The 18,607-nt window shown below is 39.8% G+C and overlaps 1 protein-coding gene across 1 annotated transcript in view; it reads left to right on the forward strand.

Annotated features, from left to right (window-relative positions):
• Window positions 1-2,446: 2,446 nt before the first annotated feature.
• LOC137169908 (apolipoprotein B-100-like) overlaps window positions 2,447-18,607 on the forward strand; it is a 41,631-nt gene continuing 25,470 nt past the window's right edge. The window contains 26 exon segments of the mRNA XM_067573321.1: window positions 2,447-2,598; window positions 2,999-3,043; window positions 3,335-3,447; window positions 3,547-3,692; window positions 3,828-3,975; window positions 4,412-4,564; window positions 4,822-4,946; window positions 5,319-5,404; window positions 5,503-5,953; window positions 6,062-6,179; window positions 6,292-6,438; window positions 6,545-6,756; window positions 6,870-7,089; window positions 7,388-7,561; window positions 7,675-7,878; window positions 7,993-8,160; window positions 8,444-8,649; window positions 8,928-9,098; window positions 9,528-9,658; window positions 9,774-9,975; window positions 10,136-10,308; window positions 10,421-10,596; window positions 10,686-10,801; window positions 10,965-11,338; window positions 11,458-16,154; window positions 16,286-17,403. Coding sequence (XP_067429422.1) covers window positions 2,544-2,598; window positions 2,999-3,043; window positions 3,335-3,447; window positions 3,547-3,692; window positions 3,828-3,975; window positions 4,412-4,564; window positions 4,822-4,946; window positions 5,319-5,404; window positions 5,503-5,953; window positions 6,062-6,179; window positions 6,292-6,438; window positions 6,545-6,756; window positions 6,870-7,089; window positions 7,388-7,561; window positions 7,675-7,878; window positions 7,993-8,160; window positions 8,444-8,649; window positions 8,928-9,098; window positions 9,528-9,658; window positions 9,774-9,975; window positions 10,136-10,308; window positions 10,421-10,596; window positions 10,686-10,801; window positions 10,965-11,338; window positions 11,458-16,154; window positions 16,286-17,403 — 9,929 coding nt within the window. The 5' untranslated portion in view covers window positions 2,447-2,543.

Below are 18,607 nucleotides of genomic sequence, written 5' to 3' on the forward strand. Positions count from 1 at the left end.
TATGTTTTAAGCCAGAAGTTTCATGACGATTCATTGAGTTCTCTAGGTATTGTAGGCCTACAAGATCCCTCATTAAAGGAAACATAAAACACAGTTCCACTGTTAAAACAATACACTGAATTATAACTGCATCTCTCACTTATAAAAAGAACTCTAAAAAAAGAACTAAGCTAAAATTAGACTGAAGTTTCTTTCATTAAAGCTTGTTTATTCATGTATGTATTTTACCTCCTTTTAACTTTCAAAGCTCTATCCAGTAATGATCTGAACATACAGTATGATTCATAATTTTATCTCTTCTGGTTGCCATTGTCTCTTTTTCAGTCAGATGCATCTTATCTCTCATTTGTACCAAGTCCAGCATAGTTATGACTCCCACTGCATCAGCAAAGCAAGACTATCACCACAATTACAGAGGTGAGTTCAGTTTGCTGAGCACACTTAAAGCAATGATTGGTCTGCCTCCAACTAATCTTGTAAGGGTCCAGAGTGGTACAAATCCAGATTACAAGCAAGATGCAATCAGGCCTTATAAAAGTTCATTGAGTTTAAGATGACCTGCATTTTAGGCTGGCTATATCAGTTATGCCCTAAACAATTATCTTCCTCAACTCCTTTTTATAGGTGCTAATTTATATAAAAAACAAACAAACAAACTGATCACATTATCCTATTCTTTAAACATCTATTATTATCTCTTTTTCCCCTATTCATTCTTTTGACACCTGGATCTTACTAGTCAGAAGTGCTGCATCCACACTGGTTTTGAGGACCACTGAGAACCTTTTGAGGACACTGATTAGTAGACTGTAGCCATACAATGGTGTCATGTGTAACCTATTGAACCATATTGATTTCATGAGTCCTCTCTCCTTTTATAACAACACTGAGTGATCCCTGTGTTAAAAGTACAGCAGATCAGTTTCACGGAGGGAACTTTGACTTGAGATCAGCAGTACAGTAGGCAAAGGGGCGGAAAAAATTAATTTGGGCATTTTATTGATCTGTATTGGTGGATCATGTTTTGATGTGACAGAAAGTGTTAACGTTCCCCAAAATTGTTTCTGTGTTTTTGTGCTAACCAGGTATACTTTAATGATAGATTATTCTACAAAACTGGTTTCATTTAATTAAAAGCTGAAGATTTATTATTGAAGAAAGGTTTGTTTAGTTTTACAGGATATCTATAGAATCCAAGGATATTTTATTTTTCGCAACCACCTCTCTTTATAAACTTGTTTTTGACTGTCTTTGAATAATTTACAGCAACATTGAAAATGCTTTTACATCTCTACATAATCATTGTGCACAGCGCTCTTTTTTTTTTACTCACTCTTATGCAACATCTGACTGTCTTCCCCTTCCTGATTAACTTATCTTGAGTTCACTTCTGTTGTAATCCTGATCAAACAGCTTTCATATACTTCCCTATGGAGGTGAAAGGTTAGCCAACAATGTTAAGACAGAGGTGATATGACACCAATTTTCAACTGAACTAACTAAATCAACAAAATGTAACAAAATGTTAATACCATGACAAAATCTGATTTTTTTTTTTTTTGCACAATATTTATAGTCTTTTGAGCTACATGGTATGACACAGCCCCATATAAGATATAAATAGATATACAGAATAAAATAGCCAATACAACTTTAAAACATGCTCTAATATGTAATGGTAACACACAACACACAAGTAACAAAAGCACCCAGTGACTCAGGTTTCGATTCTGCGTCAATATGATTCATATTGTTCAGCGGTCATGGGGCAAAGGTTGACTTTCTGTAAGAGACTTTTATGTATTTGTGGATGTCTGAGGGGCACTTTAACAAAACCTTTGTGCTCAAAAGGTTTAAATCAAAAACTGCCTAGTATTTGTCTCCTTTTAATTAGGTTGAATATGTGTACAACAAGAAATCAGACCTCATGAAAAGTCAAAACTATAGTTTACAGATAATACTTTTGAATATCCAGAATAAAAAACTAAATGGCCCACAAAGCTAAAAATAAAAGTAAAATATATCCCCTTGCTTTGGAGATACCAACAAATTAGGTTATTTGTGTACTGCCCTTTGAGCACTACAAACAAGTAACCAAGGTTAGTGATTGAGATTATATTAACTGTTATATGGCAGTGACGTAATTTCGAGCAGTTTTTTTGTAGATATAGATATCTATTATTTCATGATAAACACTATTATATTAATTTCTGCATTCAAAACTGACTTCAAAATGGGTTTCATGTCTAAAGAACACAACCCCAAATACTAAAACAAGAGCCGAATAAGCATAACATTATCACACAGACCACCCTCACCCAGTGCTGACAGACAAGTCTTAGTTTGTGAAACGTTTTTACCTTTGGCCTGCCACAAGGACTGCTCAGACTTTGGAACCAGGGCAACACATTTGCAAGTCCTGGTTATCACATACAGTAAGACTGGAGACCTATAAAAGCCAAAAGACTGAAGCACAAGATTAGTCTTCACTGAAAGAGGAGGACTCCCTACCTTAAGGTTTCTGGAGCTTTACTAATCCCATCATGGGGAGTACCAAGCTCTGCCTTTTGCTGCTTCTGGGCACATACACACTAGCCCGTAAGTATTATGATTTTTATTTTAAAGCTAATAGAATTTAAGGGTGTATTAAAAAACTAAATATATTTGAGAAAAAAAGTTAATTCTTAGTATTTAAAAAAAGCAAGTACATTCTCTAAAATATAGGTTTTGTGTGTGACAAATTCATAACTACAATAGTATATAATAGCATGTTTTATATTTTTAGAAATAGTTTTTTCATACTATTGTTATATTAATTGTCATGCTACTTAAAGACAGGATCGTTTTTAAAATCACTGACAAGCCAAATACAACACTCACTAATGAGTTAATCAGAAGTGTAAATGTAATTTGAACTGAATAATGTTCTCAGTGGAGTTTTGAGCAGGCTGTGGGTTTTTGAAATGTCAAGCAAACACATTTTTTTCATCTTTTACAGAGCAAGATGTGGGAAGTGTTGATGAACAATCCCCAGTGTGCTTTTGTAAGTTACTTCTTTATTGTCGACATTGTGTTATTTTCATTACTTACTGTAATGTTCAGGTGTGATTTATAAATACATCACTATAAGAAAGTAATTCACCACCTCTGAATCCTTAATGATGAGCTCAGCTGTCAGTAATCATTTGTGATGATCTTTTAGTTTTTACCATTAATTTAAAGTAAACAAATGTATATAAAGCCTGTGATATTTTTTATATCAGTGTAAAAGGATGTACAATGTTTAAATCATTAATGTTACAATTTTCTAAATGATGTTTCAAATACTTTTTAGTGGCCAAAAGATTCAAGAACTTCAGGCGGTTTGTGTACGACTACGAAGTTGAGACCTTGAACGGCGTGACCGGAGCCACCGACAACAAGAGCGGCCCCAAAGTCTCCTGCAAAGTATGTCTCACAGCCCTGATCATTACCGCAAACATGACAGTCTTCTGACCCTGAATAGAAAACAGTGGTTCTAAAAACAATATTTAATCTGCTACACAGGTTGAGGTTGATGTGCCCCAGACCTGTAGCTTCATCCTCCGCACAACAGAGTGCTCTCTGAGTGAGATTGTTGATGTGGATGCAGAGGGGAACCCAATGTATCGTCCTGCTGATGGAGCTACAGCTTTCCAAGCTGCCATGGCCAAGTAAGTAACTTCTTTATTTTTCCAGGAAAGATTAAGCAGTCATCTCTACTGTTTGGTTTGAAAACTGAAGTCTATATGGTCAGAAAAGTGGGCTAAATCAGGTTGTAAATGATGGTCATCTGTCCATGTCAACAGGAACTCTTTGAAGATCACAGTGGAAGGACAGACTGATGTCAAACTCTTCCCTGAGGATGATGAGCCTGCCAACATCTTGAACATCAAGAGGGGAATCGTCTCTGCTCTCATCGTGCCAGTAATGGAAGAGGAGAGGAACAAAGAAATGGTATAAACTGCTCCCCTGCCTGTTTATTGCCTTGTTTTTGTTTTATCAGTGCATGCAGTCACCAATCAATTCAGGCCAGAGTTGCCAAGTAGAACTTGATCCTGTTTGTGGTGCAGACTCATGAAAAGATAAACAGGTTGCACAATGAATAGATAAGATGCCCTAGACAGAGGTGATAAATGCACGCCTGTGACAGCATGTTCTCAAAATGACAATCTTCAGCTGCAGGTCAAAGTCCTAGATAAGTTTATCTTGCTAATGGCATCATCTGATCTTATAATAGGGGGGGGGTAATCTTTGAGATCAATTGATAATCTGATTCAGGTAGATTGCTGTATGACAGAAAGCACGTTTACCACTCCAGCTGTCGCAACTGTGTTTCTTTGAATTGTTTCCAATTTCCTCAATATTGATGATACTCTCATAATTTTATCAGGCCACTGTGCATGGAGTCTGTTCCACCGACTTCACCGTCAACTCCAGGGAGGACATCGCCACTGATGTGACTGTCAGCAGAGATCTTTCCAAATGTGACTGGTTCATGGCCCGCAGGCAGGACACCAGTCCCCTGGCACTCATCTCTGGCATGGTAAGAGCTTAAGCAACAACCAAACTAAAGCCAAGATGATATGCTTTAAAACATTTCACTTACTTAAATCATATATTTTACAGGGCATTATTTTTTCACTGTATAAATCGACAAAAACACTAAAAAGCAAAGCAGGCCAAGAGAAAATTAAGAAAAATAAAAGTCAAATTATGCTAAATCTGATGTTTTTCAGCAGTCTGCTCTTCCTTATAATCTAACGAAACATGGATGTTTTCTTGTTGTCTTTCTCCCATCAGAACTATCCTCTGTCCAAGATGATTAGCAGTACCCAGACTTGCAACTACCAGTTTGACAACCAGAAGAAGCACATGACCAGTGGAACCTGCACAGAGAAACACATCTTCCTGCCCCTCTCCCACCAGTAAGTTTTGTGAAAACAAAGCACCCACAAAATCATAGAGGAGTATTTGATTTACTCGGTCTTTTGGCCTTCCAAAGTGATCTATGTCTAAAGTGGGCAGAGGGTGTCTATTCTAGAGAGCAAAGGTTAACAATTTGAAATGTGGGTTTCTTTACCCATATATGCCTTTAAAACATATTAACATTTGGTATATTTATATAAATTATTTTGGACTGGGTATGAGCCTTTCAGTGTAAAATTAAACACAGACCCATATTTATTCAACAGTTTTGCCAAAATGTAGACATTTTAAATAAAATAAAATTATTACTGGCCAAATGTAACTATTTCCTAATGTTATTCATGTGTTGCAATTGTCCCTTCTGCAAACAGGAATGAATATGGAATTTCTACTCTGGTGAAGCAGACTGTGACTCTGAGGGAGTTTGCCAAGATCAATGACAGAATCTTTGACCGCAGTGAGTGTTGTAGAATATGTTATAAAATATCAAAATACTCTCAGTATCTCAAATGTGTTCTTGCATTTATTCACTGTTTGTGTTGTAATTCTGTACAGATGAGGCCAACCTCAAGTACTTGCCCATGGATGTTGCTGATGACAAGTCCCCTGTGCAAACCAAGGATGCTGTCATTGCCACAATGCAGGAGCTGAACACCCTGTCACAGACCACTCAGGGCCAAGAGCGTGCCAGCCTCTTCCGTAAGCTGGTGTCTGAGCTCCGTGGCCTGAAGGTTGACGTCCTAGGATCTGCTGTTGAGGAGATGATGGACATGTCCAACTCTCTGACATGGCAAGCTCTGGCTCAGTGTGGCACCCCAGAGTGCACCAGCGCCATGCTGAAGGTTCTCAGGACCTTTGATGAAGCTGCTCTTGAGGTTGATGCCGCTGTCTATGCCCTGGGACTGCTGCCTAACCCCTCCCGCCTCATGGTCAAGGACATGCTGGCAATGGCTCAGTACAAGCAGAGCAAGCCCATCATGTATGCCCTGAGCAATGCAGTCAGGAAGTAAGTACACCTATTTATCATCTTTTTAAAATCTGAAGAAAGTCCTACACAATACTGTAGCAGTGAGTAGTGCTTCCTGTTGTAAATAATGTCTGTCTTTGTCACTAGACTGTATCAGGCTGAGGGCAGAATCACCCCTGAGATCACTGCTGTTTCTGAGTTCATGGCTTCCCTTCTGGGCGCAGACTGTGCCGGGGAGAAAGATCTGACCTTCCTGACCTTGAGGGTGGGTGACCAGCTTTGAACATAGATCTGATACACCTCTTCTAAAAATATAAACTTTTATGGCAATTTCCAATTCCATATTTATTTCTAATTTTCTTTACTGTTCCATAAAGGTTGTTGGAAACATGGGAGATGCAATGGAGGCTGCTGACCCTGCTATAAAGAACATCTTGATGAAGTGCATGAGACAGCCTGCAACTACTCTGTCTGTGCAGCTGGCTGCCATCCAGGCTTTCAGACGCATGTCTGTGACAGATGAGGTAACTAACATCCTCCTCCATGGAAAAACTACCCATTTCCCAGTTTTAGAGTGATGAGTTTCTCAAAACATAGTGACAAACATGTTACTCTTGTTTTTCTATCCAGGTTCGTTCTAATCTCCAGAGGGTCTGCCAGTACCCCAAGGGTGCTGTGCAGAAGCGCCTGGCAGCCTACCTGATTCTGATGAGGAATCCCCAGGACAGTGACATTGAGATGGTCAAGAAGCTGATTAAGCAGGAGCAGAACGTGCAGGTCAAGGCCTTTGTGACCTCTCACGTCTACAACATCATTTCCTCCACTGATTCAGAGACCCAGAAGTAAGAATGGAGTGCCAATTTGAATTAAATCATGCTTTAAGTCATGAAAATACTATGCTGATTTAACAACCAAAAGATTTATATTTAAGTAATTGTTTTCATTTTTACCTCAGGCTTGGTGAGAAGATAATGGATGCCCTTCAGGACACTGATGTCACCACACACAATGACTACACCACAAAGTCTCGCAACTACAAGCTGGGCATGGCACATGAAAGCACGCAGGCCAACATTCAGGGCAACATTGTCTTTGATCCCAGTAGCCACTTGCCCAGAGAGGTCATGCTGGAAACTACCCTGAAAGCCTTTGGTTACAACATGGATCTTTGGGAGGTATGTAACACTGTAGGTTAAAATAATCAGTCATTTCTTGCTGTTTCAAAATGTAGTTTTACAGTTTCAAGTAACACAAGCAGAGAACATTTTAATACTAACAGTAGAAAACAAAATGTGTCCTATTATGTACTGCTTTTTTCAGTTTGGCCTACCCTGCCCATCTGACACTGAAATTAAACGTAATAGCATTTGTAAGCTTAGTATTTGTCCTAGATTCAGACTTTAACACACCTAACTGTGTTAAAGTCTGTTTTTCAACTGTTTTTGAATCAAATTATCTTTTTTCTGCTGGTAGGTTGGCATGGACGGAAAAGGCTTTGAGCCAACCATTGATGCTTTGTTTGGAAAGAACGGATTCTTCCCAGACACCGTGTCCAAGGCTCTGTACTGGGCTGAGGATAAGATGCCAATTAAGATCAAAGAAGTTCTTGAGAAATGGGTTGCTCCCCTGAAATCAGAAGGACAGAAGGTATATTTAATGTCTAATTCTTTCTTGTAAACACTGTCAGTTTGTGTTATTTTATAAATTTCTGCTGATACCATCACCACTAATAAAAGAACTCAATGGAAATCTTTCCTAAGGTTCCCGAAAATCTTATGAGAGAAATTGTTCGCAACTTCAACAAGCTGGTTAAAGATCTGCAGAGTCAAGAGTCCCCAGAGTCAATGGCCTACCTTAGGATCATGGGAGCTGAGCTTGGCTTCATCAAGGGCAGCGAACTGAAGTTTATTGCTGATAACGCAAGGATGTATGCAGACATTTTCATGAGGATCATTCCTACCCAGGTACTGTTCTGTATTCCTTTTATCCATTTAATAAAATACCTGCCCAGAAAATTATAATTCTTTCTTTGCCACAGCAAGAGAGCATTCAAATTGACTGTTTATTCTTTTTTTCAGGTCATGGCTAAACTGATGTCCAGCACTGACAATGAGATCTTTGCCCATTACATGTTCATGGACAACAAATTCATCTTGCCAACAGCATCTGGCTTGCCTTTGACATTTGCTATGTCTGGTACCTTTACTCCTGGTGCAAAGGGAGGCCTTCGCATGGCTCCAAACATGGTAAATTTTTCATCTTTTATCCTCATTCTATCCTCAGTGTTCCACCAGAAAAGTCAATTGTGATTTCATGATTATGCTGCTGCCCTTTCATTAATTTACATCCTGTCAAATGTCCTGCAAAGTGTTATTAAAATTTATGCTAATAATAATTCATTTTAAATAGTGGCCGAAGTATTTCCTGTTGTCTTAGATTTCAGTAGTAGTTTTATGATGATAGAAGAATTATTTGATATTTCATGACTCTGCAGCCTTCCTCATTTCATGTGATCTGTTTTGTTCACAGAAGGAACTGTTGTTCATGCCCTCTGTTGGAGTTGAGTTTGTGACCGAAATGGGAGTCCACGTCCCTGAATTTGTTGTCTCTGCCGTTGAGATGCACACCAACATGTACCATGAGAGCGCACTCAATGCCAAGATCACCATGGAGCAGAACGAGGTCAAACTCTCCATCCCTGCCCCACAGGGCACCACAAAGCTCTTGAGTATCAGGTAACAAATAACATAAAATAAATTAATCAATTATATTTAATAGATTAACTACTTTTCTGTTAATTTTTAGTTGTAGATGACAAATGTTTGTATTTGATTTTGTTGTGTTTTTGTTGTACTTAAAACCTCACCAGCAATAAAAACAAAGCCACTATCAAGGTGTTTACAGTGTTTCAACATGTGGCACCATAGTGCATTGCATGTGATCTTTATTACAGCATGTTCAACAAAATTAGTAGAAAACAGGGACTGATTTTGCTGTTCTTTCTTTGAAATAGCAATAGAGTGATGATTGTGGGTGGGGGTCGTGCTGCAATGATCCCACACAGTCTGGGTGAAGAAAACTGCAGCCCTCTCTTCTCTGGAGTCAGATACTGCACCAAAACACTTCGTGCTGACACTGGGGATAAGACTGATGTTCCTTACTTCCCCCTGAATGGAGAGACAGGGTAAGTTGTAGTTTGAAGACTGATTATATTGTCAAAGTAATAATATTGAACGATTATCATTTATTGTGTCACAAGAAATGACAGTTTAATGGTGCCTCGCCTTTGTAATGGGACGTATTTCAGTTTGATAGAGATTGTTGTTTGAGAATAAAAGAATGTGGTCTCACTTTGAAAGTTAAGAAGTAATGGTGATAGCAGGGCAAATATGGAGGGGGAAATAAATTCAAAAAGCTGAGGTGGTGTTATTAGTTGGATTTGTGTCTGTACATGTACTGGTAAAGAATAAAAACTAAGTAAAGGTGGTGTAATTTTGATACACAAATGCCATATTAGAAATGTTCTTTTGTGGTTTTCTAGATACACAGAACAATATCATAGAGGAGTTATAAAAAAACAAATCAGATTTAATCTTTGTTCTTTTTCCCCTAGGTTTGCTGTAGACATCAAGCCTACCAAAGAGGTCTCTGAGTACACAGCCACCATCGCCTATGAACTCCTCAATGAAGGAAAGGACGGCCGCCAGAAGGTTGATTCATTGAAGATGACCCTGAGAGCTGAGGGTATGAGCGTCATATTTAGAAAAAAAATCGACTTAAGGTTTTCTATGAGCCATTTCCCTCTTTAATTTCGTAAGGTTACATACATCACTAATGAAGTTATATTTTTTCCAACTAGGCACTCAGTCTACCGAGGCTACAGCCACCCTAAAATACAACAGGAACAGGAATGTCTTTACCACCCAAATGGAGATACCTGACTTTGATCTAGAGGCCGGTGTCAAGGTTGGCATGACTGACAGCAATAACAAAGGCCAATCCCTTATCCTCGAGATCACCAATAAGAACATCCCACAGCTCTCTCTGACTGGTCGTGTCCAGTAAGTCATCCAAGGCACTATCTTTCTTTAAACACACTGTCAATAAATATTATATCTGACTTACAGCTTGGTTTTATAACACACGCATGCACTCATTTAACAGTCTTTAAGTTTTTTTATATATAGGAATTGATTAGATCATGTTTTTTATTCATCACAGGCTTCGGGGCGTGGCTGATGGCATGATGCAGGTTCAACTGTTAGTCCCCTCACTCAAGACTGATGCCGCCATCACTGCTACCATGAGCAATGCTGACTTGGTCACATTGGAGATCAAAAGTGATGTCAAGCTCCCAGAGACCTCCTCAATTCAGGCAATCACATTCAAATATGGTATGTCTGTTAAAAAAAACTGCTAATGAACTTCAAACACTGATAATTTCAGGGATTTTTCCAAACACAATTTCAAATGTAAAATTAAAATGCTAAATGCTTTGTATCTCAGGTGAAGACCTCGCTGAGGTTCAGCTGATGTCCAACATGAATGCTGATACTAAGACCCTGGTGCCTTACACTGATGCCCTCCAGGCCTGGCTCAGGCAGGTTGTGGAGGATGTCATGGACCAGCAGATTGTCAAGACTGACATGAAACTGCGCCATATCTTCAACAAGGGACTCGAGGTGAAAATAATATAATCGTTTTAACTAATTTACCAAACCTTGACTTAGATTAAGTTCTTCAAGACTAAAGCATGGTGTTCTTTCATCAGGCCAGCAATATCTGGATGGATAAGATCTCAACTGATGTTCCCTATGTTGAGACTCTGAGGAACAATATAGCAATGGTGGAAATGCCCTCCATGCCTGCCAACCTATTCATGAACCTGTAAGTAAAACACATTCAAAAGTTCAATTTAGGATTTACATCATTTTTATATGAATTATGAGAAAATTACAGCTTTGTCCTGATTGAATCATAAAATAAGTACATTTACTCTCAAGTTAAATGTCTGTTTTAAATTTAACAAATGTTTTCATCCTCTCACCAGTGACAGCACATTCAGTTACCGGTTCAACCAGGACCGTTTGACCATCAGTGTCCCTCTGCCCCTTGGAGGCAAATCATCTGAGGAGCTAAGGATACCTCCCACAGTCACCTCACCATACATCTCTATGCCTCAGCTGGGTGTAGATTTTGCCCCACAGGAGATCCAAATCCCAACTTTTACCATCCCTTCTGAATATGATCTCACCCTGCCTCTGATGGGAATGGTGGAAGTATCTGCCAAGGTCGACAGCAACTACTATAACTGGGAGACAAAGGTTTCTGCTGGCAACAACACTGCAGTGTCTCCTAGCTACTTGGCCAAATTCAAAGTCATGGCTGAAAGTCCAATCAAACTTCTCTCTTTCACAACTGAGGGTAATTTTATATTTATTCTTTTCTTAAATTATAAAAAGTATACATTTGTTATTTAATAGAACAGAAAGAAAATAATAGTTGATACTAATTAATATTTTACTGATTTGTCTGTTTTAAAGGAGCTACAGAAATTACCGACACAGCAGATGAAACTATGAAATTCACCATGGATGTTTCCCTGAACCACGAGCTCATGAGTACAAGTTTTAATGTGATGGAAACTGTTGCTGTGTCAGAAAAAGTCATGTCATCAGGAAGATACAACATGCAAGCCATTACCCCTCTGGGTCTGGAGACTTCTCTGACTGTTACTAACCAGTTCAACCTAGACTCAAACATGCTCTCTGGAGATGTCAACACAGACGGAAGTGTGTCCATCGGACCCATGACCGCTAGCACCACTTATCTCCACACCTTTTCTGTTGAGCCAGTGAAGAGGGAAGCAAGATTGGAGAGTACACTGAGGGTGAACTCTGAAATCCTGAAGGTTGTAAACAAGATCAAGGCATCATATGAAAATGAGGAACTCATGGTTGAGTCTAACACCAACATGAACACTGACCCCATCAAGCACACCACCAAATTTGGCCTTAGCTACAAGGATGTCAAGCTTACCATCCAGTCTGACTCCGTGACCAAGTCTGCTGAGAGAATGCTTCGTAGCCAGGTGGAGTTCTCTGCCTCTGGAGCACAGGTCAGCCTCAGAATAGAGAATCAAGCTGATGATACAGTGAACCGTGCCTACTCTCTGCTCACTGGGTCCATGAATCCTTCCGGCTTGGAGCTCAATGCTGATGCCTCCATTAACATCTTTTCAAGCCTTGCCTCTCACAAAGCAACCTTGGCCCTGAACATGAATGGCCTGACCACTAGCTGCACAACAACTGCACAGCACAGCCCAATGACCTTTGAGAATGTTTTCCATGGTGGATTTGACACTAATGGTGCCACCATGTCTCTCACCACAAAAGGAGGCATTAAGGAGAACAAAGCTGAGCTCAACATTGAAGGAAAGATTGCAAGCTCAGAAGTCTATTTCAACAGCATCTTTAAGGGTAATCTCTTTGACATGAACACCAGGAACAGAGTGAACCTCAGAGTGAATGAAGATGGCTTGATCCTCTCCAACAACATGGTTGGATCTTTCAATGAGATGAGGACTGAAAATACCCACTCACTGTCTCTTACACTGAGATCTTTTACCCTCCAGTCCAAGACTGACAACTTCCTTGACCAGAGAAACTCCTACATGCATGACATCACAGTTAACATGGAGCGTTTTACAGCCTCAGTTACTATGAAAAATGACCTGAAGATCATGGAGATTAACTTTGTAAATGATGCTCGGTTCAAGGCAGAGCCCTACAACATGGAGCTGACTGGAACAATGAAGGGAGTCTTCTCAGAGGAGGAGCTTAAGCACACCTATGAAATCAAATTTGTTGACATGGTCCTATCTGCTAAGTACAATACCAATGGTAAACTCCTGGGATCTCAAATGACACATGCCACGGATATGGAGGTTGCTGGTCTGACCATGAAGTTCAACAATGTTGCCAACTTCAAATCACAATCTCTTCATCTGGACAGCACAATCAAAACTGTTGCTGAACCCTTCACTCTGAACATTGATGCCATTTTCAACTCAAATGGTGCAATGTATCTGTATGGACAGCAGAGTGGCGAACTGTACAGCAAGTTCCTCCTGAAAGCAGAACCACTGCTCCTCACGCATTCATTTGAGTACAGAGCCTCAACCAGTCATGAATTGGAAGGCAGACCTACTATCAAGACCAACATGGACAACAAGCTCAACAGCATGCTGAGCCTCCAAGAGCAAAGTGTCACAATGAAGATGACATCCAGTGTAAACGACCACAGTTTTGAACAAGAAATGGGTGCCTATAACAACGCAGAGAGAATGGGTATTGAGATGAAAGGAGCAGTCTCCACCACCCTCTTCAGTGAAGCCAGTCAAGATTATGCCATCTCTGGATTTGTGAAATATGACAAGAACAGTGACAGCCACTTCATCCAGATCCCATTCATTGAGCACCTGCCTGCAGTCATTGAAAATGCAAAGGCCACAATGATGACGCTGATGGACCAGAGCATTGAGATGCTGAAAGACATCAACACAAGGTATGAGATCAGTGCCAAGTTTCAGAACAAAGTATCAGAATTGAAGGAGGTCATTGACAACTTTGACTTCAACCTCTTTGTGGAAGACCTGAGAAAGTTTATCAACTCAATGGAAAATTTCATGACCAACCTGAGAGCCAAGGTCCCAACTGAAAAAATCATGAATGCGCTGAAATCAATGAAAGACACTATCATGGCTTGGATCAAGAAGTATAACATTGCAAACAAGTTCAATGTAATTTACAGCAAAATAGAAGAGATCCTCTCCAACTATGAGATTGAGAAGATGATTGAGGCTGTCATGAATGAGGTTGTTGAAATCATGAAGCAGTATCAGGTGAGGGAAAAGATTCAGTCTGCATTTGCTGCTCTCAGGTCAATTGACATCCAGCCTTTGCTCAAAAAGATTATGGTACCTGCTCAGGAGCTTGTGAATGAACTGTATTCCTTTGACTTCAAACAGCTGATTGATGACATGAGTGACTATTTCATGAGAATGGTCGAGAAAATCAGATCTTTCGATTATGACACATTCACTATGGAGTTGAAAGAGAAAGTGGTAGATATGAGCAAGATTCCCTGTTTTGGAAAGCTCTACGGAGAGTTCAGAGTTATCTCACCTCATTACAACCTCAGGACCACTGCTGACCTGGAGAACACCACCACTACATCAGTCACACCAGAGTTCAAAATGAACCTTAACTCACAGGCCACATCTACCTTGAAAGTCCTTGACTTCACTGTGGATGCCAGTGCACATTTTGCTGCGCCCGAGATGAGTCATCTGTCGATCTCTGAGAACATCAAGGTTGACCAGTCATCTTTTACACTTGACCACAAGGGAACAATGAATCTCGATGGCTTGTCAGCCCGAGCTTCTGCTGAAACTACTGCAAGAGCCACAACTGAGCCCTATTCTGGAGAGCTTGTCAATAATGCATTCTTTACCACGGAAAATAGAGTCTCTGCCACAGTAGAGACTAGCTACAAACATGACCTCAACATGCCAACCCTCAACATCTTCAGTGAAGCATCAATGAGTCAAAAGACAGTTTTCCTGCTTGAAGACGGTTCTGCCAATCTGAACATTAACAATCTGGCCAATGGAAAATATGCAGTTCAGGACTTCTCAGATGAGGCAACCCACAAGAGTGACATGGAGGTGGTCATGGATCTCCATACAGCCAAAGTGACTTTCACTGGAGCAACAGGCTGCACCAATTTCAAAGCTAACCAAAATGTGGTTGCTGATATTTGCATTTTCCGCCACATAATTGTTGATGCCAAGGCTGAGACAGAAACACCATTCATGAGGGGCAGCATTGCAGAGGTGAAGTTCCAGGCTAAGGTTGAAGACATGAAAATTGATTTCACTGCCTCTCACAATGCAGAGCTGGTTGGACAGGTTGAGGGAACTCTCTCAAGCTCTGCTCTTGCTTTGGTCACACCTAATGAGCTTACGCTTGACACCAAGAATAAGGGAAATGCCAAGGTTGCCCTTCCATTCAAGCTGTCCGGAAAGATGGATCTCCAGAATGACATCTCTCTTACCCTGAACTCCGAAGTGCAGCAAGCTAGCTGGACAGGTTTGGCTAGATTCAACCAGTACAAATACTCCCATTTCGTCTCCATGGATAATGGTGAGAGGGAAATTAACATATTTTCCCAGATTAATGGAGAAGCAAATCTTGATGTACTGAAAGAATATATCACCATTCCTGAAATGACTGTGCCATTTTTTGGTATGAGGACACCAAGAGTGGAACACTACTCACTGTGGGAAGACACTGGCCTGAGCTATCTCCTCACCACAACCCAGCAGACATTTGACATGAACTCCAAGATAAAGTACATGAAGAACCCTGAGGTGATCACGATTGATATTAATGTGGATCCAGTCATCAATACCATTAATGCCAACATCAAGACTCTGCATAAGAAAGTTCTCATCAGCAAGGATAAGGCTGCTGACATCTTCGCTACATCTTATGACAAAGCAAAGGCAGAGTATGAAAAATACAGCATTGAATTGCCTAAAACCATCACAATCCCTGCCTACAAAGTCCCAGTGATGAATGTTGAAGTGTCTACATTCACCATTCCAGTGCCTGACTTCAGTCTCATCAGAATGCCTGCTCTGCATGTTCCATCTGCTCTTAGCAAGCTGACAATCCCAAAAATCACTCTGCCCAAAATTCAGAGCATTAAGATCCCAGTAATGGGTGATCTGACCTATGACTTCTCCATGAAAACAGCAATGCTCACTCTCAAAACTGATGCCAGCATCCTTAACCAGGACGGCATTGTCATGAAACTTGATGCTTCCTCATCCTCTGAATGTGAGCTTCTGACTGGAAAGATTGAGGGCAGTGCCAATGTGAACATAGCCGGTGGATTCAAAATGGCCTCTGTCCTGGCTGTAAAACATTCAGTGGTAGAGGGAAACCATGACAGCACCATCATCTTAAGTTACGAAAATGTGGATACCTCCATCACCAACTCAGCAAAGGTCAATCTGCCCGATCTGACTATGGAAATCAATCAGGAGATTACTGGAAATCCAGTGGAAGGCCTTGTTGTCTCTATGTCCACTCCATCTGCTGGACTCATTGCAGTTCAGATGCAGACTAAGCGCCCAGCACAAGTGAAAGCAAGAGTCTATGGACGCTACCCGGTAAGAGCACTTTTGTTCACTTATTTGCCTACAAATTACTTATTGACTGCAATTTTTAATGTAAATTGTTATCATTTATTTTTGTAGTAAAATGTTTGTTTTATGTTTTATGTTTTATTTTTTCCCCACAGTCTGAGCCAACAACAGACATTGATATCTTGGGTCTGAAGATGTCTGTGATGAACTCCGAGAAGCTGAACCTTCAGACAACCTGGAATATGGAGATGCCATATGAGATGATGCTGGGACTGAAGAGCAAGGTTCCCACAGTTGTGGAAATGTTCTCTGCCCATGGTCGCAGGACATATAATACAATCAACAAACATGCTAGAAGCCTTGGTGATTCCTTTGAACAGGCTGGTCAGCAGAGTAAAGTGATGTTCAAGAGGGCTGTCGACAACCTTGCAGCAATATATCCTTCTAACACTATGACAGCTGTCACAGATAAGACCATTTTGATCCTGAGAGAGTACCAAAAGAAAGTTGAGATTGTTCTTGATGCTGTTGTTAAATTCCTGAGAGAGACCAAGTTCCAGATCCCTGGCTATGAAGAGAGGCTGTCTGGGCTTGAGGTCTACCAGAAATTTAGTGCTTTTGTTGCTGATGTATCTGAGGAGGCTATTGAAAAGGTTCCAGAGTACTTCTCCTCCATGTTTACAGCTGTCTTTGATTATGTTCAAGCCATTGAATTCACCCTTCCTGGCTCTAGCTATGTTGTCAGTGGAAGAGAAATTCTTGATGACTTGTTGGTAGCTTTGAGGAAAATCCAGGACCAAGTGATTGTCACTGTTAGGAAAGTGGGAGATATCCAGCTGGAAGATCTCATTACTAAATTCTCAGCATTCGTACAGTTTACCATTGAACAAAGTGAGAAGCTCCTCCAAACCCTAAAATCTCAGAATGTTGAGAAGCTCTCCACTTTTGTGACTGAAGTATACAATGATGCCATCAACTCTCCTATCCTGGCTGATGTTGCCAAGCAGGTCGAACAGGCCAGCACAATTGTTATGGAGTATTTAAAAGCTGTGAAAGCTAAACTCCAGACTATTTTGGCCGACATGTCTAGCGAACAGCTTCAAGCTGACATCCAGTCCTGGATTGACTCAATGGTAAAACGTACAAATGCTTTCCACAACAATGTCATCAAGACCCTTAAGGAGAAAAGCAAAAATGTTGAGCAATTTGTGAGAGTAAGTGACAGACAGATGGAGGTCGACATTCCTTTACCATTTGTTACCCAATTCAACTAAGTGACCATGGCTAACAAGGATATACAGTGTTTGTATTGTCTGTATCTGTTGTATAACCAACAAGACAACTGTCTATTCTCATCTAAACAAAATAAAACTACATGCTAACAAATATGGTCTGTACTTATGATGCTTGTTTCTGTACTCTGTTTTTCCAATTATTAATTTTATTATTTCACAGTAATCTCCCAGTTATTATAATCCTACTGTGCTCCCTTTCTGTCTTGTACTATTTAAAAAAAACAATATTATGTGGGCTTCAATAAATACAGTTTATACTGCATACATCTCTTTGCATTTCTTAAATATAATTTAACATAAATGTCTAAAAATCTAACTTCTTGACAGGCTTATAGAAGTAAGAATGCAAGCAAAAGCACTATAATATGATTTTTACACACTTGTAAACATTTTTCTCAAAATGAATATTCACTCCCCGGGTGTTTTGGTGTATAAATTGGTATTTTTTAGGGCAGCTAATGATTATTTCCATTATCGATTATTCTGCCACTTATTTTCTGAATAATTTGATTAATCGTTTGGTCTGTAAAATGTCAGAAAATTGTGAAATATTGCCCATTACAATTTTTTAAAGCCCAAGGTGATGATATTGAACTGCTTCTTTTGTCTGATTAACACTTCAGAACCTAAAGATATTTAGTTTACTATAATATAACACAAAGAAATCTTCACAATTAAGAAGCTGGAAGTAAGGAATGTTAGGAAGGAAGGCATTTTTGATTGGAAATAAACTTTAATGAAGAGACTGAAGACTTTAATGAATGATTAACAGAGTGTCAAAATCGTTTCTCATTATTTTTCTATCTGTTCAATAAATCGGTTGACTAATCATTTTAGCTCTAGTATTTTCCTGACATGAACCCTGACAGCTTATATCAGAGCTGCTTCCCAAATAGAATCAAGATACTCATTAAAAACAACTAAACTGAACACAGTCACAATATGGTATCATTAAAAAAAAAAAAACACTATACTTCCCTGTCATATGCTCATTAGTCATTTGAATCCTCAGGTCTAAATTAAGCTGAGACAAAAATAGCTTCTGTGACGCAGACACACTGTGGCACTGTCTTGTCATTAAACAATGAGAATGAGTACAGACACATAGTCAGTTTGACAGTTGCTGTTAACAACAGTAAAAAGTCAAACCCTAAAAGGTACCCACCCTTTGGAATACATGAA

The sequence above is a fragment of the Thunnus thynnus genome, chromosome 18, assembly GCF_963924715.1.
Source record: "Thunnus thynnus chromosome 18, fThuThy2.1, whole genome shotgun sequence".
NCBI lineage: Eukaryota > Metazoa > Chordata > Actinopteri > Scombriformes > Scombridae > Thunnus > Thunnus thynnus.